This window comes from Notolepis coatsorum (genome assembly GCF_963971535.1).
Source record: "Notolepis coatsorum genome assembly, chromosome: 1".
NCBI lineage: Eukaryota > Metazoa > Chordata > Actinopteri > Aulopiformes > Paralepididae > Notolepis > Notolepis coatsorum.
The window spans coordinates 323,036,546-323,059,155 of NC_140165.1; the positions used below are offsets into that span (position 1 = coordinate 323,036,546).

At 45.5% G+C, this 22,610-nt stretch overlaps 1 protein-coding gene across 1 annotated transcript in view; it reads left to right on the forward strand.

Moving 5' to 3' along the window:
• LOC311226747 (alpha-2-macroglobulin-like) overlaps positions 1 to 22,610 on the forward strand; it is a gene marked incomplete at both ends in the record, with an annotated part of 60,515 nt that overhangs the window by 24,280 nt on the left and 13,625 nt on the right. The window contains 9 exons of the mRNA XM_084312157.1: positions 7,714 to 7,851; positions 7,964 to 8,057; positions 8,178 to 8,316; positions 9,518 to 9,743; positions 9,846 to 9,972; positions 12,197 to 12,318; positions 13,472 to 13,527; positions 19,072 to 19,139; positions 19,879 to 20,055. Of these exons, the coding sequence (XP_084168283.1) occupies positions 7,714 to 7,851; positions 7,964 to 8,057; positions 8,178 to 8,316; positions 9,518 to 9,743; positions 9,846 to 9,972; positions 12,197 to 12,318; positions 13,472 to 13,527; positions 19,072 to 19,139; positions 19,879 to 20,055 (1,147 nt within the window). The remainder of the gene's footprint in view (positions 1 to 7,713; positions 7,852 to 7,963; positions 8,058 to 8,177; positions 8,317 to 9,517; positions 9,744 to 9,845; positions 9,973 to 12,196; positions 12,319 to 13,471; positions 13,528 to 19,071; positions 19,140 to 19,878; positions 20,056 to 22,610) is intronic.

Genomic DNA, 22,610 nt, shown 5'->3' on the forward strand with positions numbered 1-22,610 from the left:
ACATTTGTTTACCAATAGGTTAAAGTGTTATCAGTGAAATATGAGTTTTGGAAATCTAGTCGGAAACAGGCGAATATCGACGCTAGGAAATGCGCGCCACCATTTTGTTTGTAGTCATATGAGGAGAGGAGACCCAGGGCTTTCGATGGGATTTGGAATTTCGAAAAACGACACTACCCAGCTCAAGCCAGCTCCTGTCAATCATATGACTTGTGGATTTACTTTTTTATTTTATTTTTCAGGGTTTATCTCCCACAAACTTGAACATTGTTGGCATAAATTAGAATGCAGTTAGTTTCTCTACCTTTCTGTGAACGTGCAATCTGATGAAAAATGGCGGAGAAATCTACATTATAAACAAGTAACTGTACTTAGTACAGTAGATTTCCTTTGCAGTTTTTGCTGCACGCCTGGTGATACTAACTAGATTGAACTCTGCCATTGGAAAGGGGAGATTTGGCCCAATCCATAGATGTGCGACTAGGCCATACTAAGGTCATTTATAAGCCTGCTATTCTATATTCTATAAGCATATTTCAAATTGCATGTGTCCGGATGGCAGAATTCATTACTGTCTCTACAAAATCTCCTGTTTAATCATCCTCCCTTTATTATGTTTAGATTTATTTTGTACACATCTCAAGAAGGTGCTGAATGAGCTCATGGTGTTATTCACCATCAACGATGAAAAATGTATTTATATTCTCCTTTGGTTCATCACAATTTACTCAGTAACAGACACAATATTTCTGACACTGGGAATACATTCCGTGAGATCCATAGATGTCCCTAGATACCAAGAACATGCAAATGGACCTTGTAGAAGTGGAGCAATCTTCCATTTACTGAGGTATGCATTTTTAGGCAGATTCTCAAATAATAGGGCTCAGGCTTAAGAGGTTAAGGAATGTAGCCTTGAAGCCCTGTCTACAAGATACAAGATACTTTTAATGCCACACAACTATGGTTGGTGGTAATTGTTTGTGGTACAGCATGTTACTTAAATAAATAAATACCTACAGGACAGTAGGGCTGTCCCCGACTAAGGATTTGGATAGTCGACTATGATTGGCCAAAATGTGCCGTTAGTCGACTATTAGTCTAAGTATAATATTTTTATTTTTAATTTTTTCATTCCATTTGGGCTGTGGGGGGTGCTTAATGTCTGAAGGAGTCGACTGAAGGCTTCTTGTCCTCTGCAAAAGCATGCAATTGGTCCACTGATGGATACATCTTGATATTTGTCTAGTCTAGTGTGTTCATTAGATGGTGAAATCCTCTTTCAGTGCCTCTGTGCCTGTTTTCGTAGGCAGTTAGCCTCTGGTATGCGTGCCATTAGCGTTAGCCACGCTTCTAGGCCTCTTTTCTTTTGGAAAGAATGATAAAAAAAATATTAGACTAAGAGGTTGGCAGTCGACTACGGCTCCTTTCGACCGATTAGTCGACTAATAGGGGTCAGCCCTACAGGACAGACAGTCACATATAACAAGTGTCAGTCAGTGTCAGTTCAATTCAGTTCATGTTCACTTCAGTTCGGATGCTTGCCCATCTGTGCAATGGGGGGCGGGCCGGGGTGTTCAGTGTTCGGACTGCTGTGGGGAAAAAGCAGTTTGTGAAGCGTGTGTGTCTGGTTGAAATTGAGGGCATGCGCTGGAATAAGTGGTGTGCTGGGTGGGAGGGATCGTTGACTATTTTAGCAGAGCGGGTGACTGTGTGTGAGGTGTAGATGGAGTCCAGAGAGGGGAGGGGGCAGCCAATTATTTTGGAGGCAGCCAATTATTTTGGAGGCTGTCTTGGTGATGCATTGGAGTTTGTGTTTGTCAGTGGAACCGTACCAGACTGTGATGGATGAGGTGAGGATGCTTTGAATTATGGCCTGGTGTAGAACTGGACCAGCAGGCGTTGTTGGACTCTGTACCTCAGTTGCCTGAGGAAGTACAGACGCTGCTGGGCCTTTTTGATGATGGCAGTGGTGTTAATGTCCCATTTGAGTTTATTGCTGATGTGGGTGCCGAGGAACGTGAATGATTCAGTTAGGGTTATGGGTTGGTCTGAGATGGTTAATCGGGAGTATGGGTGTTTTTTTTTTAAGTCTACGGCTAACTCGCCTCGTCGCCCAGCGACCTCACCTCGGAGCCCCCGTCTGTCTTGCCGTTGCTTAGCGACCTCACCCCTGGCCTATATGACGGGGCTCTAACCTTGTTGATTGATACGTCACCCCTGGCCTATATGACGGGGCTCTAACCTTGTTGATTGATACGTCACCCCTGGCCTATATGACGGGGCTCTAACCTTGTTGATTGATACGTCACCCCTGGCCTATATGACGGGGCTCTAACCTTGTTGATTGATACGTCACCCCTGGCCTATATGATGGGGCTCTAACCTTGTTGATTGATACGTCACCCCTGGCCTATATGATGGGGCTCTAACCTTGTTGATTGATACGTCACCCCTGGCCTATATGATGGGGCTCTAACCTTGTTGATTGATACGTCACCCCTGGCCTATATGATGGGGCTCTAACTATTAGATATGTGACCCCGTACAATGGTAGCATATTAATCACACTGGATACGCTGTTTACAGGGACTACAGACCATGGCTGTAGTTATCTTTATTGCCATAACAACGAACCCGGAAGCGGGCTGAGCTGTCACCTTAAGAAGTGCTCGCCCTCCCCCTAGAGGGCAGGAATAGGAATGGTGAGGTCGTAACACACCAACAGCCACATACATCACACTCCTCCCCACTTAATCGTATCGCTGTCCCCACTTCCAAACCCAGTACCTAATATAGTGATAAAGTGCCCCTGAATGACCCCTCCTAATATAACACCAAAAAACAATAGTGCAATAACCCCCATAGTCCAACTGAGACTGTCAGAACGTCCCGCTCAATATGTGAGACGATCAGGAGGCCTAGTTACCCTCACCGGGTACCTCCTACTAGTCTCTGTAGATGTTCTGGTTGGCTCTAAGTCAGCTGCCTCAGTGTGCGTGACTGAGGGACCGGTTAGGGAGGACTCCTGTCCGCCCGCTGGGGAAACGGTCACTGGATCTGGCATAAGGACTGTCGTAGTTTGTGCCAATGGGGCTGGTGGTATAGGCTCCCCTGAAGTGAGTAGCATCGGGTCACAGGCCCGCATCTGTTCTGTGTGGCGTTTCCAATGCCCCGAGCCTACCCCGACTGTGTAGGACACTGGCCCCTCCTGGGAGACCACCACCCCTGGCATCCACTTATCCTCCCCCCGTCTATAATCACGGACCAGCACCGGGTCTCCCGATGCAAAGTCCTTGTCTCTGGCGAACTGGGCTCTGCGATCCTGCTGGACTGTCTGAGCTTGATCCACCACCGCTGCCACACTGGGTTTGAGAAGGTCAAGGCGGGAGCGGAGTCAGCGGCGAAGGAAAAGCACCGCCAGAGACTCATTAGTCGTGGCGTGGGGAGCATTTCTGTAGCTGAGCAGAAACGAATCCAGTCTGTGCTGCACTGTCGTCGCTCCTCGGGACGCTTTCAATGAGCGTTTTAGTGTCTGTACAAAGCGCTCCGCTTGACCGTTCGTGGCTGGGTGAAAAGGAGCAGAGCGCATGTGCTGCACTCCATTTCCCTTGAGGAAAGACGCAAACTCATATGAAGTAAACTGCGGCCCATTGTCGCTCACCAGAACTTCTGGCAATCCATGGCGACTAAACAACCCCCGCAGTACTTGAATAGTCTTAGCGGTTGTGGTGGAGCCCATCAGCTTCACTTCTGGCCACTTGGAGTGAGCATCCACCACCACCATAAACATATGACCCTCAAAGGGCCCTGCAAAGTCCACATGTATCCTCTGCCACGGAGTGCCTGGCCACGGCCAGGAGTGAAGTGGGGAGAGACCGGGAGATTTCTGGTTGCGCTGACACGACTGACACACTCTGGCCTGTTGTTCTATTTGAGCGTCAATCCCCGGCCACCAGATGTAACTACGAGCCACACCTTTCATTTTAACTACTCCCGGGTGGCCTGCATGCAGCTCCTGTAGTAATTGGGGTCTCAATTTTGGAGGCACAATCACCCGATTTCCCCACAACAAACACCCCTGTACCACTGAGAGTTCATCTTTTCTTGTGTAATAGGGAGTCAGTGCACTGTCCTGCCCTTGCGCCACAGGGAAGTGTCCTGACAAACACATGTCCATCACCTGAGCGAGCACTGGATCATACCTCGTTTCCTTACGAATGTCAGTGCTGCATACTGGCAGCGATTCAAGGTGATGTATCAGTACGGTATCCACTGAACCTGGTTTGTCCTTATGCTCAACCGGCAGTGGCAGGCGTGAGAGGCCGTCCGCATTGCCATGTTCCGCCGCCCCCCTGTACTGAATCGTGTAGTTGTGAGCAGCTAATATTAGGGCCCATCGCTGCAGTCTAGCAGCCGCCATCGATGGGATAGCTTTACTGGGGCTCAATATTGTAGTCAGGGGCCTGTGGTCTGTGAGTAGGGTAAAATGGCGCCCGTACAGATAGGCGTGGAACTTGCGCACGCCAAATATGATCCCCAGGGCCTCCCTCTCAATCTGAGCATAATTTTGCTCCGCTTTACTCAATGTCCTGGAGGCAAACACTATGGGCCTCTCTTGACCTCCCGGCATCACATGCGAAATCACCGCGCCCACACCATAGGGCGAGGCGTCACACGCCAGTATGATTGGCAGTTGGGGATTGTAATGTGTCAACACCCTCTCCGAGAGCAGTTGATCCTTAGCTGAGCAGAAAGCCTTCCCACACTCCTGTGACCATTTCCATGGTGTCCCCTTATGTAGTAACGCGTGAAGGGGGCTGAGTGTCGTTGCCATGTCCTGAACAAACCGACCATAATAATTAATTAATCCCAGGAAGGAGCGCAGCTGGCCCACATTTGTCGGGGCTGGGGCCTCAGCAATCGCCCTGAGCTTTTCTGGGGATTTATGAAGGCCCGTGGCGTCAATATAATGTCCCAGGTATTCCAGTGAGTCCTTGAAAAACTCACATTTCCCTCGCTGCGCCCTGAGACCAAACTTCTCCAATCGACCCAGCACCCCCTCCAGATTCTTCAGGTGCTCTGCATCATTACACCCAGTTACCAATATGTCATCCAAAAAGCAGTGCACATTGGGAAGCCCCTGGAGGACTTGATCCATAATACGCTGAAAGATAGAGGGCGCTGACGTTATGCCGAAAGGCAGTCGGTTATAGCAGAACATCCCCTTGTGCGTTGTGATGGTGAGACATTTGCGTGAACTCTCCTGCACCGGCACCTGCAAGTATGCGTGAGCCAGATCCAGCTTGCTGAACCGCTGCCCCCCGCTAGCGAAGCAAACATATCCTCTATCCGGGGTATTGGATAATGTTCAGCACAGAGGGCCGGGTTCACCGTCACTTTAAAATCCCCGCAGATGCGCACACTGTCATTCTTCTTAATGATAGGCACAATGGGGGTCGCCCATTCACTGAACTGCACAGGCGAAATTACATTTAGCAGTTGCAGGCGCTCTAGCTCAGCGTCCACCTTTGGCCTAAGTGCATAGGGAACCACCCGGGCCTGACAGAACTTCGGCTGATGTTCGGGCTTGAGTGTCAGAGCTACTTCAAAGCCCTTCAATGTCCCCAGTTCGTCCTTAAATACATTGGCATGCCCCTTTAACACTGCTTCCAGCGTGTTCCCCTGCATGCGTTGTCCAGATCTAACTGTTTTTATGGCTCTCCAGTCCAGTCTCACTCTTCTCAGCCACTCACGGCCGAACAAGGGGGGTGCATCGCCTTTCACCACATATAGTGGGAGCCGTGCTTGGTCTCTGTTCATTTGAACCTTCACCTTTACCACCCCCACTGGTGCGATCACTTCACCTGTATATGTTTTCAGCAGAATGTGGGTGTGGCGCAGGCGAATATGACTGAACTTTTCACTATACATTTTCTCTGATATAAGTGAAACGGCTGCCCCCGTGTCAAGCTCCATGTCAATCATTTGCCCCTCCACTTTTGGCCTAACCCAAATCACTGATGAGGCTGAACCGCCCTGCTGAGACACATCACCTGCTGCATCCACCCTGTGCAGGGCTAATTCCCCATCTGAATCAGACCCCGTATCACTCTGCATCCCCCTGGTGTTCATCTTATTTATCCGCCTTTTTGACCTTTCTCCCCCTCTGTCTCTTTGCTCCCATCTTGTGTTAATCCCCCCTCTGTCTCTTTGCTCCCATCTTGTGTCACTTGCTGCTTTATTTTCCTGCTTGCTCTCTCTGCATGTACGTGCAATATGGCCTTTCTTACCGCAACAGTGACAGGCCTGGTCCTTGAAGAAACAGCCACTCTCCACATGATTTGTCCTCCCACACCGGGTGCATTTTCTCCCAGGTGTAGATGAGAGAGACATCGCATTCACTTTTACAGAGCTGCTGAGCTGTTGTGCCTCCCTCGCCACCGTTTCCATAGCAACGGCTATTTCCACCGCTCTGTGATAGGTGAGAGCATTCTCGGTCAATAGTCTCTTCTGTATGGACTCGCTGAGGAGACCACACACGAACCGGTCCCGTAACGCGTCTGACAGGTACGTGCCAAACTCGCAGTGCTCCGACAGCTTCTTCAAATCCGCAATATACTGGGCTATTGTCTCCCCCTCCGATTGATGTCGTTTATGGAAACGGAATCTTTCCGCAATCACAATGGGCTTGGGAGAAAAATGGCTTTGCAATGCTCGCACAGTCTGAGTATAAGTTATATCCCCCGGTTTATCCGGAGCAATCAAACTGCGCAGTAACCCGTATGTTGTTGCCCCTATTAGACTCAAAAACACCGGAAGCCTCTTCTCATCGGAAATGTCATTTGCAGCCACAAAATGTTCAAACCGTTCCACATAAGTCGGCCACTGCTCCGTCGATTCATCAAAAGCCACGATATGCCCGATGATACCAGCCATCCCTCTGTGTGATTGTCCCGCAGCAGATCCGCCGACGTTAGCCCCTTCGCTAACCGGCGTCAGTGTAGATTCCTCTTCCACTCGTTCCGTCATCAAACAAACGTTAGCGTGGATTCTTTTCAACCAGTGCCGTCACTGGATGAACCGTACTCGTCGCCATTTATTAGATATGTGACCCCGTACAATGGTAGCATATTAATCACACTGGATACGCTGTTTACAGGGACTACAGACCATGGCTGTAGCTATCTTTATTGCCATAACAACGAACCCGGAAGCGGGCTGAGCTGTCACCTTAAGAAGTGCTCGCCCTCCCCCTAGAGGGCAGGAATAGGAATGGTGAGGTCGTAACACACCAACAGCCACATACATCACACTAACCTTGTTGATTGATACGTCACCCCTGGCCTATATGATGGGGCTCTAACCTTGTTGATTGATACGTCACCCCTGGCCTATATGACGGGGCTCTAACCTTGTTGATTGATACGTCACCCCTGGTTACCTGGCGATTTCAACCTCTGTCTCGGACACCAAAGAGGCCCCCACAGAACTGCAGCGTCCGGGGTTCGAATCCGGCCCGCGGACCTATGCTGCATGTCCTCCCCATATCTTCTCCCAACTTCCCTCTCTGCCTGTCCTGTCCCAAATAAAAGCTGTAAAAATGTAGAAAAAAAAATTATTTAATAAAAAAAAGAACACTGGTAAATGTTTTGCTTTGACTCTATTCATTTTGAATTGTTTCTTTCTTTCTTTCTTTTTTTCCTAAAACAGTTATTTGACTTGTTGCCCGTCAAGACGTCATCATACATTCCATATCAGCTTGAAGATCCTATAGAGTGTCTCCATGTCAGACCAAGGAGATCATATCCAGGACAGGGAGAGAAAAACTACGCTTACTCAGTTTTTGAGGTGCGTTTCCCACACTTTTAATATCAACCCTTTAACTGTTCAATAACCATCACATTGGTCGCCATGTACACAATTGTGTAGTAATATCTATGAATGTTGTTGGTTGATCTAGAACTTGGGGCTAAAGGTGGCAACAAACCTGGCGATCAGAATGCCGTCCTGCCTCATGTTCAAGGGACAGAAGTTCGACGCTCGTGAGATCGCTAGTGAGATTTATTTTATGTCTCTTTCATCAGTGAAATATGTTGAAATGTTCCCAGCAACACATACAGTTGAGTTGAGTTCAATATGTCACACGTGATGGTGGTGTCTGGTCTCTTTCGTAGTTATGTACAACAGCCCAATGGCAGTCGAGAGCCGAATGGATGGACCAGGAAGAGCAATGGGTAAAGTGGCCCCTCCCCCGATAGAGACTGTCCGTCAATTCTTCCCAGAGACATGGATCTGGGAGCTGGTGGAAGTGGGGTGAGCGTGTTCTGTTATAGGCCGGTCAGACATGACCCTGTTATAGGCCGTGCTACATTACAGACAGGTTAGACATGTTCCTTCTGTCGCTCTAGGTCAGGGGTCGGCAACCTTTACTATCAAAAGAGCCACTTTTCCCCCGTCCCACAAAATTAAATGCTCAGGGAGCCGCACAACCTATTTACCCTTAAAATGAAGATAATGCAGTGTATAACGTTTTATATATCCCCAAGCATACCCCACATTTAGCATAAAACGCCTGACAATTGCATACCCAAAGTAATTTGCAATTTATTATACTTTATACTTATAGCACACAGTTTGTTGCATTAATGGGATTATAAAGCAACAAAAAGAAAAATATTGACTTTTTATTGCTGTTTTTACCTGTTATAACAAAGGAAAACCTCAAACTCTTATGAAGAGGAGAAAAAATACTGGCTGTGTAGACCTATTTTTTAATAAAACACAGAAGAGGAGACAAAACACTGGTGTCTCTAGACCGACTTTGAAATAAAACCCTCAACTATTCAGGTATATTTGAGTCCTTCCCTTATTTGTGGAACATTTATAAAATAAAAAGTAGTCCACTTTGAAAAAAGACTACCAAGTGTAGACCTACTTTGAAATAAAACACAGAAAAGGAGAAAAAACACTGGCATCTGTAGACCTACTTTGAAATAAAACCCTGAACTATGCAGCTCTATTAGAAAATTTGTGGAAAATCTATAAAATAAAAAGTAAATTTTTTGTTGTTAGCAAATTTCGCACCACATATCAGGCATACAGGTAAGCCTTTTGTTGACTAAATATCTTAGTTGATGAAATATTGATGAGAAAAATAATAATAATAAAAAAAAAATTTGATTATTTTTTTTTTGGGCCAGGGAGCCACAGCTGATTGGCTAAAGAGCCGCATGCAGCCTCGGAGCCGCAGGTTGCCGACCCCTCGGTTAGGGGTTCGACTCCCATACTGACAAATTGCACGCAGTCACTCCAGTGTTTGAGTAATACTTATATATGTTACTCGTATATTGAATCTCTGTTTCTCTCATCTTTCACTAGTAGCAGACTAGTAGACTGCTAGCATATCTTTTCATAGTTTTTTTGTACACGTTTATAAGTTTACAACCAAAAATCAACAGAAGTCTGTCTGTCTCTCTGTCTGTCTCTCTGTCTGTCTATCTTTCTGTCTGTCCAGAGCGTCGGGTGTGAAGGACGTGTCCCTCACTGTCCCCGACACCATCACCACCTGGGAGACGGAAGCTTTCTGTTTGTCCTCTCAAGGCTTTGGCCTGGCTCCTCCCAAAGAGCTCACAGTCTTCCAGCCCTTCTTCCTGGAGCTCAGCCTGCCCTACTCCATCATCCGGGGAGAGCACTTTGAGCTGAAGGCAACCGTCTTCAACTACCTGTCCAGCTGCATCATGGTACGCAGATTGGCTGTTATTGATACAGGAACCACAGAGATAATGAATAATTCATCAGGTATGTGCTCGTGTCCATAATGTATTTTCACACCTTTATGACAGGTCACTGTGACCCCGACTCCATCCTTAGACTACACTCTCACAGCGCTCTCTGGTGACCAGTACTCCTCCTGTCTGTGTGCCAACGGACGTAGGACCCTCAGTTGGACCATGGCGCCCACTGTGCTGGGTGAGTCACCAGCACTGAACCCATTATGAATGCTGCCAGTGAACAGTGGTGGAACAAGTACACAGTTCCTTTTACTTAAGTTAAAGTAGAAATACCCAGATAAAATAACAGTTAAAATTAAATAAAATAGCAAGTCCTCCATTCAAATTCTAAAAGTAGAGACGTATTTGCTATTGATTGTACTTAAGTATCTAATGTAAAAGTACATATTCTAAATTATCTCTGTGTATTCAGTGCTTAGGAGCATTCAAGCCTGGATCCATTGACCTCTAAAGGTTATGTTAAAGTGGTATCTGGTCCAGTTATGCTGCTCTGATTACAGGTTATGTTAAAGTGGTATGTGGTCCATTTATGCTGCTCTGATTAAAGGTTATGTTAAAGTGGTATGTGGTCCAGTTATGCTGCTCTGATTAAAGGTTATGTTAAAGTGGTACGTGGTCCAGTTATGCTGCTCTGATTAAAGGTTATGTTAAAGTGGTATGTGGTCCAGTTATGCTGCTCTGATTAAAGGTTATGTTAAAGTGGTATCTGGTCCAGTTATGCTGCTCTGATTACAGGTTATGTTAAAGTGGTATGTGGTCCAGTTATGCTGCTCTGATTAAAGGTTATGTTAAAGTGGTATCTGGTCCAGTTATGCTGCTCTGATTACAGGTTATGTTAAAGTGGTATATGGTCCAGTTATGCTGCTCTGATTACAGGTTGTGTTAAAGTGGTATGTGGTCCAGTTATGCTGCTCTGATTACAGGTTATGTTAAAGTGGTATGTGGTCCAGTTATGCTGCTCTGATTACAGGTTATGTTAAAGTGGTATGTGGTCCAGTTATGCTGCTCTGATTAAAGGTTATGTTAAAGTGGTACGTGGTCCAGTTATGCTGCTCTGATTAAAGGTTATGTTAAAGTGGTATGTGGTCCAGTTATGCTGCTCTGATTAAAGGTTATGTTAAAGTGGTATCTGGTCCAGTTATGCTGCTCTGATTACAGGTTATGTTAAAGTGGTATGTGGTCCAGTTATGCTGCTCTGATTACAGGTTGTGTTAAAGTGGTATGTGGTCCAGTTATGCTGCTCTGATTACAGGTTATGTTAAAGTGGTATGTGGTCCAGTTATGCTGCTCTGATTAAAGGTTATGTTAAAGTGGTACGTGGTCCAGTTATGCTGCTCTGATTAAAGGTTATGTTAAAGTGGTACGTGGTCCAGTTATGCTGCTCTTATTAAAGGTTATGTTAAAGTGGTATGTGGTCCAGTTATGCTGCTCTGATTAAAGGTTATGTTAAAGTGGTATGTGGTCCAGTTATGCTGCTCTGATTACAGGTTGTGTTAAAGTGGTATGTGGTCCAGTTATGCTGCTCTGATTACAGGTTATGATAAAGTGGTACGTGGTCCAGTTATGCTGCTCTGATTACGGGTTATGTTAAAGTGGTACGTGGTCCAGTTATGCTGCTCTGATTACAGGTTATGTTAAAGTGGTACGTGGTCCAGTTATGTTGCTCTGATTAACTGTTGAATTTGACAGGCTTCACATGTGAAGGTATATAATCTTCATACATTTTTGCCATGTTTTCTATGCAAAATCTTTTTCTTCAAAGTAACTAGTAACTGATGGGTTCAGAGTACAGTAAAAAGTTCAATATTTCCTTTGAAATATAGTGGAGAAGATCCTGAGCACTTTTTATGGTTATTTTACTGAAAGCCTCTTAACTTTTTCTTTTATCTGCTGGTTCAGTGGCCTGTCTATTAAGGATAAGAACAGCCTACAGAATATTGTGAAAGTGTGCTCCAAAATAATTGGAGTAAAACGGAGACCTATGTTCTCTCTGGATGGACCAGGTGGTCAAGAAGGGGACGAGCATCACTAATGGACCCCTCCACGCTCTGTCTCAGCGGTTTTCACTGTTGCCTTCTGGCCGCCGTTATGACGTTCCACCAAGTAGGACCAACCGCTACGCCAAATCTTTTGTCCCCTCGGCTATCAGACTTTTAAACACAGACAGTAGTCATATTAAGTAGCCTATTGCACCTAGTTGTCTGTTTTTACTTTTACTTTTACTGGACTGTGTATTGCATGGAATGTTGTTGTTGCCATGTTGTCATTGAGATGTTTTTGTTACTAAACTGAAAATACTCATGTAAAGCACAAGTAGCTCGAATGTGTACTTACCTTCCACCACTGCCAGTGAATGATGACGTGTCATAACGTGATGCACTTTGTCCGTTATCTTCTAACAGGGGTTGTGAACGTGACGGTGACTGCTGAGGCTGTGGCGTCACACGCTTCATGTGACAATGAGATTGTGAACGTACCAGAGAGAGGTCGCATCGACGTGGTCACACGCTCTCTGGTGGTGAAGGTGAGGTACTAATACCAATACGACATCAAGAACCAGGGATCAATTAACTCAGTGGTGCCTCCTACCAGCCACAGCAAGTGGGTCCCCAGCAGCAGTCGTTGGTTCCTTGGTCCAACACAATGCACTTAGCCATGCGTCACGTGTTACACTGTATCCTGTCTCTATAGTGTTACACTGTATCCTGTCTCTATAGTGTTACACTGTATCCTGTCTCTATAACCTGCTGCTATAGTGTTACACTGTATCCTGTCTCTATAGTGTTACACTGTATCCCGTCTCTATAGTGTTACACTGTATCCTGTCTCTATAGTGTTACACTGTATCCTGTCTCTATAGTGTTACACTGTATCCTGTCTCTATAGTGTTACACTGTATCCTGTCTCTATAGTGTTACACTGTATCCTGTCTCTATAGTGTTACACTGTATCCTGTCTCTATAGTGTTACACTGTATCCTGTCTCTATAGTGTTACACTGTATCCTGTCTCTATAGTGTTACACTGTATCCTGTCTCTATAGTGTTACACTGTATCATGTCTCTATAGTGTTACACTGTATCCTGTCTCTATAGTGTTACACTGTATCCTGTCTCTATAGTGTTACACTGTATCCTGTCTCTATAGTGTTACACTGTATCCTGTCTCTATAGTGTTACACTGTATCCTGTCTCTATAGTGTTACACTGTATCCTGTCTCTATAGTGTTACACTGTATCCTGTCTCTATAACCTGCTGCTATAGTGTTACACTGTATCCTGTCTCTATAGTGTTACACTGTATCCTGTCTCTATAGTGTTACACTGTATCCTGTCTCTATAACCTGCTGTTATAGTGTTACACTGTATCCTGTCTCTATAACCTGCTGTTATAGTGTTACACTGTATCCTGTCTCTATAGTGTTACACTGTATCCTGTCTCTATAACCTGGTACACCGCTTATTGATTGAGGGTGGATGTCAGGGCCCTAGGACATCTATAACATCTATAACATATATAACTACAGCTATTCTATACCCCAACCCTTTCCACAGATCCAGTACATATTCTATGCGTATACAGTATTTTAATTTGAAATGATTGTATTTTCTTAGCCTTGATGTTACAGATGTGGCAGTGATACAAATATAAATTATTTTCTATGTGCTTCTCTCTCAGGCAGAGGGAGTTGAGCAGACCATCACATCCAACTGGTTGCTGTGTCCCAAAGGTCAGTACTGATGACCCCTGAAACCATGACACATGAACCCTAAAGGACTTGCTCTAAAGGACTTCCTCTAAAGGACTTCCTCTAAAGGACACCCTCTAAAGGACTTCCTCTAAAGGACTTCCTCTAAAGGACTTCCTCTAAAGGACTTCCTCTAAAGGACTTCCTCTAAAGGACTTCCTCTAAAGGACTTCCTCTAAAGGACACCCTCTAAAGGACTTCCTCTAAAGGACACCCTCTAAAGGACTTCCTCTAAAGGACTTCCTCTAAAGGACTTCCTCTAAAGGACACCCTCTAAAGGACACCCTCTAAAGGACTTCCTCTAAAGGACTTCCTCTAAAGGATTTCCTCTAAAGGACACCCTCTAAAGGACTTCCTCTAAAGGACTTCCCCTAAAGGACTTCCTCTAAAGGACTTCCTCTAAAGGACACCCTCTAAAGGACTTCCTCTAAAGGACTTCCTCTAAAGGACTTCCTCTAAAGGACTTCCTCTAAAGGACTTCCTCTAAAGGACTTCCTCTAAAGGACTTCCTCTAAAGGACACCCTCTAAAGGACTTCCTCTAAAGGACTTCCTCTAAAGGACACCCTCTAAAGGACTTCCTCTAAAGGACTTCCTCTAAAGGACACCCTCTAAAGGACACCCTCTAAAGGACTTCCTCTAAAGGACACCCTCTAAAGGACTTCCTCTAAAGGACACCCTCTAAAGGACTTCCTCTAAAGGACACCCTCTAAAGGACAATCTCTAAAGGACACCCTCTAAAGGACGATCTCTAAAGGACACCCTCTAAAGGACTTCCTCTAAAGGACACCCTCTAAAGGACTTCCTCTAAAGGACACCCTCTAAAGGACAATCTCTAAAGGACACCCTCTAAAGGACTTCCTCTAAAGGACTTCCTCTAAAGGACTTCCTCTAAAGGACTTCCTCTAAAGGACTTCCTCTAAAGGACTTCCTCTAAAGGACTTCCTCTAAAGGACTTCCTCTAAAGGACACCCTCTAAAGGACTTCCTCTAAAGGACTTCCCCTAAAGGACTTCCTCTAAAGGACTTCCTCTAAAGGACTTCCTCTAAAGGACTTCCTCTAAAGGACTTCCTCTAAAGGACTTCCTCTAAAGGACTTCCTCTAAAGGACACCCTCTAAAGGACTTCCTCTAAAGGACTTCCTCTAAAGGACTTCCTCTAAAGGACTTCCTCTAAAGGACACCCTCTAAAGGACTTCCTCTAAAGGACACCCTCTAAAGGACTTCCTCTAAAGGACTTCCTCTAAAGGACAATCTCTAAAGGACACCCTCTAAAGGACACCCTCTAAAGGACACCCTCTAAAGGACTTCCTCTAAAGGACTTCCTCTAAAGGACACCCTCTAAAGGACTTCCTCTAAAGGACTTCCTCTAAAGGACTTCCTCTAAAGGACTTCCTCTAAAGGACTTCCTCTAAAGGACTTCCTCTAAAGGACTTCCTCTAAAGGACACCCTCTAAAGGACTTCCTCTAAAGGACTTCCCCTAAAGGACTTCCTCTAAAGGACTTCCTCTAAAGGACACCCTCTAAAGGACTTCCTCTAAAGGACTTCCTCTAAAGGACTTCCTCTAAAGGACACCCTCTAAAGGACTTCCTCTAAAGGACTTCCTCTAAAGGACTTCCTCTAAAGGACTTCCTCTAAAGGACACCCTCTAAAGGACTTCCTCTAAAGGACACCCTCTAAAGGACTTCCTCTAAAGGACACCCTCTAAAGGACTTCCTCTAAAGGACTTCCTCTAAAGGACACCCTCTAAAGGACTTCCTCTAAAGGACTTCCTCTAAAGGACACCCTCTAAAGGACACCCTCTAAAGGACTTCCTCTAAAGGACTTCCTCTAAAGGACTTCCTCTAAAGAACACCCTCTAAAGGACTTCCTCTAAAGGACTTCCTCTAAAGGACTTCCTCTAAAGGACACCCTCTAAAGGACTTCCTCTAAAGGACTTCCTCTAAAGGACACCCTCTAAATGACACCCTAAAGGACTTCCTCTAAAGGACTTCCTCTAAAGGACTTCCTCTAAAGGACACCCTCTAAAGGACTTCCTCTAAAGGACACCCTCTAAAGGACTTCCTCTAAAGGACACCCTCTAAAGGACTTCCTCTAAAGGACTTCCTCTAAAGGACTTCCTCTAAAGGACTTCCTCTAAAGGACTTCCTCTAAAGGACACCCTCTAAAGGACACCCTCTAAAGGACTTCCTCTAAAGGACTTCCTCTAAAGGACTTCCTCTAAAGGACACCCTCTAAAGGACTTCCTCTAAAGGACTTCCTCTAAAGGACTTCCTCTAAAGGACACCCTCTAAAGGATACCCTCTAAAGGACTTCCTCTAAATGACTTCCTCTAAAGGACTTCCTCTAAAGGACTTCCTCTAAAGGACTTCCTCTAAAGGACACCCTCTAAAGGACTTCCTCTAAAGGACTTCCTCTAAAGGACTTCCTCTAAATGACTTCCTCTAAAGGACTTCCTCTAAAGGACACCCTCTAAAGGACTTCCTCTAAAGGACTTCCTCTAAAGGACTTCCTCTAAAGGACACCCTCTAAAGGACTTCCTCTAAAGGACTTCCTCTAAAGGACTTCCTCTAAAGGACACCCTCTAAAGGACTTCCTCTAAAGGACTTTCTCTAAAGGACTTCCTCTAAAGGACTTCCTCTAAAGGACTTCCTCTAAAGGACTTCCTCTAAATGACACCGTAAAGGACTTCCTCTAAAGGACTTCCTCTAAAGGACTTCCTCCAAAGTTGAAAATATCAGAAGGAACATCTCACCCCCCACACGTAATGTAGCTGTCCCTCTGGTCTGCTCATCTACACTGACCTGCTTTCAGCCCATCAGTCTACTCACCCTCACAGAGATAGTTTCCTCTATGAAACCTGCAACCTGCCCCCTTGACACTGTTCCCACTGCTCTCCTGAAACAGGTTTTTCACACAACCGGTCCCAGCATCCTCTCCATTATTAACAGCTCCCTGGCAACTGGTACTGTTCCATCCTGCTTTAAACATGCAGTAGTCCAGCCCCTATTGAAAAAACCAAACCTTGACCCCACCCTGCACAGTAATTACAGGCCCATTTCCAAGCTTCCTTTTCTGTCAAAAATACTTGAAAAGGTTGTTCTGTGCCAATTGTCTCCCTACCTGCACCAGAACAGCATCCTGGAGACATTTCAGTCAGGGTTCAGGACTGGCCATAGCACAGAATCAGCCCTCCTTAAAGTGTCAAATGACCTACTCCTCGCCGCTGACAACCGTGACTGCTCTATTTTAATGCTGCTTGACCTCAGTGCAGCCTTCGACACTGTTGATCACACCATTTTATTAGATCGTCTCCAACATGGGGTTGGTGTCAGTGACACTGCATTAGCATGGTTTTCCTCCTATCTCACAAATAGAAGCTTTGCTGTCAACATCGCCAACTGCTCCTCCCCCTCAACCTCCCTCTCCTGTGGGGTCCCACAAGGGTCCATCCTTGGCCCGATCCTGTTCTCCCTTTACATGCTACCCCTTGGTCCAATCATTCAGAAGCACAACATCTCTTTTCACTGTTATGCTGACGACACACAGCTTTATGTTTCCCTGAAACCCAACAACCAGTCTCTACTTAACAGTCTCATATCCTGCCTGGATGATGTTAAATGTTGGATGGCACAAAACTCTCTACAACTAAATCAAAACAAATCCGAAATAATCCTCTTTGGTCCCCCAGACGCTGTCACCACCCTTACCAACAGCCTTGGCAACCTGTCCTCCCTGGTCAAGCCGTATGTCAAGAACCTAGGTGTCATTTTTGATCCACAATTTAAATTTGACAGACAAGTAAACTCAGTGGTAAAGGCATGTTTTTTCCAACTACGCACCATTGCCAAACTCAAAGCCCTTCTCTCCCCTGCAGACCTTCAGAGAGTCATTCACGCCTTCATTTCATCTAGATTAGACTACTGCAACTCCCTCTATATAGGCATTAACCAGTCTTCCCTGTCCCGCTTACAACTGGTACAAAACGCTGCTGCCAGACTGTTGACCGGAACCCGCAAGAGAGACCACATCACCCCTGTCCTTGCCTCCCTTCATTGGCTCCCAGTACGCTACAGGATAGATTTTAAGGTTCTCCTATTTGTTTTTAAAGCCCTTAATGGTCACACACCCTCCTACATCTCAGACCTCCTATCCCCCTATTCCAACACCAGGTCCCTCAGGTCAGCCGATCAGAGGCTCCTGACAGTCCGGAGGTCTAACCTCAAGCTCAGGGGGGGCCGTGCCTTTGCTGTCGCAGCCCCTGAACTGTGGAACAGCATCCCCACCTCCATTAGGCTCGCCCCCTCGATAGATGCCTTCAAATCGAGGCTCAAAACCCACTTCTACCTACTAGCCTTTCCCGTTCACTGACTCATGCCCTGTTTTTCTATGTGTTTGCCTGTGTGCCCTCCCATAAAACGGAGTGTGATTGTTGTCTATATGTATCTTATGTATTTATGTATTTACCCTCTGTACAGCACTTTGGTTGACACGCGTCATGTGAAATGTGCTTTATAAATAAATTTGATTGATTGATTGAAAGGACTTCCTCTAAAGGACACCCTCTAAAGGACTTCCTCTAAAGGACTTCCTCTAAAGGACTTCCTCTAAATGACACCCTAAAGGACTTCCTCTAAAGGACTTCCTCTAAAGGACTTCCTCTAAAGGACTTCCTCTAAAGGACTTCCTCTAAAGGACTTCCTCTAAAGGACTTCCTCTAAAGGACACCCTCTAAAGGACTTCCTCTAAAGGACTTCCTCTAAAGGACTTCCTCTAAATGACTTCCTCTAAAGGACACCCTCTAAAGGACTTCCTCTAAAGGACACCCTCTAAAGGACTTCCTCTAAAGGACTTCCTCTAAAGGACTTCCTCTAAAGGACACCCTCTAAAGGACTTCCTCTAAAGGACTTCCTCTAAAGGACTTCCTCTAAAGGACACCCTCTAAAGGACACCCTCTAAAGGACTTCCTCTAAAGGACTTCCTCTAAAGGACTTCCTCTAAATGACACTCTAAATGACTTCCTCTAAAGGACTTCCTCTAAAGGACTTCCTCTAAAGGACTTCCTCTAAAGGACTTCCTCTAAAGGACTTCCTCTAAAGGACACCCTCTAAAGGACTTCCTCTAAAGGACTTCCTCTAAAGGACTTCCTCTAAAGGACAATCTCTAAAGGACACCCTCTAAAGGACTTCCTCTAAAGGACTTCCTCTAAAGGACACCCTCTAAAGGACTTCCTCTAAAGGACTTCCTCTAAAGGACACCCTCTAAAGGACTTCCTCTAAAGGACTTCCTCTAAATGACACCCTAAATGACACCCTAAAGGACACCCTATCTTGGCCATGTGGCCATTTTAAGAGTCATCTAAAGATTCTTATTTTATGGTCAATGTATTGATGGTCACATTTTGTTTTCTGTATTCAGGAGGAGAGGCTTTGAAGGAGTACATCAGTCTGCAAGTCCCTAATGATGCGATTCATGGATCTGACAGAGCTTCAATATCAGTCCTGGGTAATGTATTGATCGATGGGTCTGACAGAGCTTCACTATCAGTCCTGGGTAATGTATTGATTGATGGGTCTGCCAGAGCTTCACTATCTGTGCTGGGTAATGTATTGATAGTCCTGTGTAGCGCTGATAAGGTTCTGCAAACACTGACGCATTATAAGCTTCAGTTTCTTCTCAGGCCCTTCATAACGTCTACTGCAGGTTACTTGCTTAGTTTAGCAGTTAGTTTTGGTCTTCAGGAGTTGGAGTTGGGGTTAGTTACATGGTAACTGTCTTGGTGATAAACTGAGTCCTGGTGATAAACTGAGTCCAGGTGATAAACTGAGTCCAGGTGATAAACTGAGTCCAGGTGATAAACTGAGTCCAGGTTAGACACAGACTCAGGATTGTTAGGGTTAGATAGATAGATCTCTCCAGAACCTGGATGGTTAGGGTTAGATAGATGGATCTCTCCAGAACCTGGATGGTTAGGGTTAGATAGATAGATCTCTCCAGAACCTGGATGGTTAGGGTTAGATAGATGGATCTCTCCAGAACCTGGATGGTTAGGGTTAGATAGATGGATCTCTCCAGAACCTGGATTGTTAGGGTTAGATAGATGGATCTCTCCAGAACCTGGATGGGTAGGGTTAGATAGATGGATCTCTCCAGAACCTGGATGGGTAGGGTTGGATAGATAGATAGATCTCTCCAGAACCTGGATGGTTAGGGTTAGATAGATGGATCTCTCCAGAACCTGGATGGTTAGTGTTAGATGGATCTATACAGAACCTGGATGGTTAGGGTTAGGTTATCCCTGATGACTTCTCTCAAAGATCCCTCCTTGGTTCTGCTGCAGGAGACATTCTGGGCCGAGCCCTCCAGAACCTGGATGGGCTGCTGAAGATGCCATATGGATGCGGGGAGCAGAACATGGCCCTACTGGCCCCTAATATCTACATCCTGGAATACCTGAGAAACACACATCAGCTCACGCCAGCCATCGAGAAGAAGGCCACACACTATCTGAGCAGTGGTGAGTCCATAGTGTTGTGTTTACACAGAAAGAAAGGGCCACACACTATCTGAGCAGTGGTGAGTCCCATAGTGTTGTGTTTACACAGAAAGAAAGGGCCACACACTATCTGAGCAGTGCTGAGTCCATAGTGTTGTGTTTACACAGAAAGAAAGGGCCACACACTATCTGAGCAGTGCTGAGTCCATAGTGTTGTGTTTACACAGAACTCACATTAGCAAATCCTAACATTTTCTCCTTCCAGAATCTCAAAAAAAATTTGATGGACAGAAAAGAATCATAGTTTGTGATTAAATAGAGAGGCTTCTTTTTTTTGGATCCACTTTTTCTCCCATTTTCTATTTTTCTCCCATCCCACATTTCGTATCGTCCAATTCAACCCTCCCCTGTCTTTGAACGCTGTTTCTTGCCTCCCACAAGCCGGCTCCAATGTGGACTAAGTCATACATAGCACGAGTCCCCTCCGATACTCGAGGTAACGGCAGTCGCATCTTTCCACCTGCGCTGCTCGATCTTTCAGCGTCAGGGGTCTGCGCTTTGAAGGGGCCCCGCCCCCGTCGCTTCCTGACTCTACTGTGCAGGCGCACCAACCGACCTATAGGAGTCGCTGTCCACAATGCCCGATCCCCACCCATCAGTTTCCCTCCCCCTAATACTGCCAATGTGTATTAGTGCGGACGACCAGCTAAACTGAAAGCAATGTGGAGCGCTGGGCTCGAACAGGGAGGCGAACCTGTTCGAGCCCAGTCTCCAGTATTCGTGGTGAGCGCCTTGCCCACTGCACCACGTAGCCGCCCTCATAGACAGGCTTCTTGAAAACTATCCCTTTAAAACCCTGAGAAACGACAGCTCTAGCCTCAGAAGCCAGAAAATAAAACAAATGCAAGATTTCTTTCTGGCTTGCGAGGAGACTCAAACTAACCATTTCAATCTAAACTTGTTTAGCAGAGTGCTGCATATCTAGGCATGGGTCTGCATCCCATAATATACTACAGTATGTGCCCTGATATGCATTGTAAAAACTGTTTTGTTTGCTACTTTCTCAGTTATTGCTTGGTTTTATTATCATGGTTTCGATTTCAATATCATGGGTTAGATTATATTGTCTTGGATTATATTTTATTATCATGGATTATATTTTATTATTATGGGCTAGATTTGATTGACTGTTAACTGTGCAGTGCACGTTTAATGTCAGTATTTTACATTAAGTATACTGGTCATGATGTTGATGATGATGATCAAGTTCATGTTCAAGTTTGTTTATTATTTGTCATAATAAAATACAGAATACTTTATGATGAAATGCTTGTTTCTGTATGAGCCCCTGAGAGTGTGCTACATACAGTAAGAAAAGTAATTAAGAAGTAAGTAAAGGAATGTTCAGTCAATATACATATATACAATATACAATACAGAGTAAAATGAGTAACAAAACTTAGGGTACGTGCAAATGACGTATGAATGTAGTGCAAATCTCTTAGATCTACAATAATAGATACATTTAAAGTGTCTAACGTGAGTGTTAAGTTGAGTGTTTGTTTAAAGTGAGTGTGTACATGTGGATGTGTGTGCAGTGAGTGTAGATGATGGGTTGATGATGTTACATGGAGTCATTGAGCATCCTGATGGCCTGGGGATAGAAGCTCCTTCTGAGTCTCTCTGTGCTTGCCATGATACTCCGGTAGCGCTTGCCTGACCGTAGCAGTTCAAAGAGGCAGTTGTTTGGGTGGCTAGAGTCTTTGATAATTCTCTTAGCCTTACCCATGCAGCGCTTGTTATAAATGTCTTGGAGAGTGGGAAGCCCACCTCCAATTGTGCGTTCGGCTGAACGGGCCGCCTTTTCCTTAATGATAAGCAAGCAGTGCAAGAATGCAGAAGCATTCTACCGTAGTGGCGTGCGGTAATGCGCCTTTCATTTTCCGCCGCCCAGCGCCCGTGCATGCACCGGCGGCGGCGTGCTCAGGTGCGTGCGTGCGCCGGCGTGCCCGCGCATGCGCATGAGATCCCGCCTTGGTTCGACACGAGCGGAGCTCAATATATATAAGTCACCGCCCCTTATTCAGTATCTAGAAATAGCTCAATTGGCAAGACTACATGGCTGTGGATCCTATGGCTTGTTTGCTGGCGAGTTCGAATCCCATCGAATATTTTTTTTTTAACGTGATTTTTTTTTTAACGTGTATTCTTTCGCCGGTTAAGGTTAGGCATGGTTAAGGTTAAGGTTAGGCATTGTTTCGGAGTTGGTTAAGGTTAGAACGGTTAAGTTTAGGCGCTGTTAAGGAGCTGGTTAAGGTTAGAGTTTGTCAAAGAGAATGGCAATATAATTTCTATGGTTAAGGTTAGGCATGGTTAAGGTTAAGGTTAGGCATTGTTTCGGAGTTGGTTAAGGTTAGAACGGTTAAGTTTAGGCGCTGTTAAGGAGCTGGTTAAGGTTAGAGTTTGTCAAAGAGAATGGCAATAGACAGCCTATTTCCGCGCGACAGCTCCCAAAGCGGGCCTGAAAAGAAAGGCGCTTTACCGTAGTGGCGTGCGGTGACGAATGCTTCCGCATT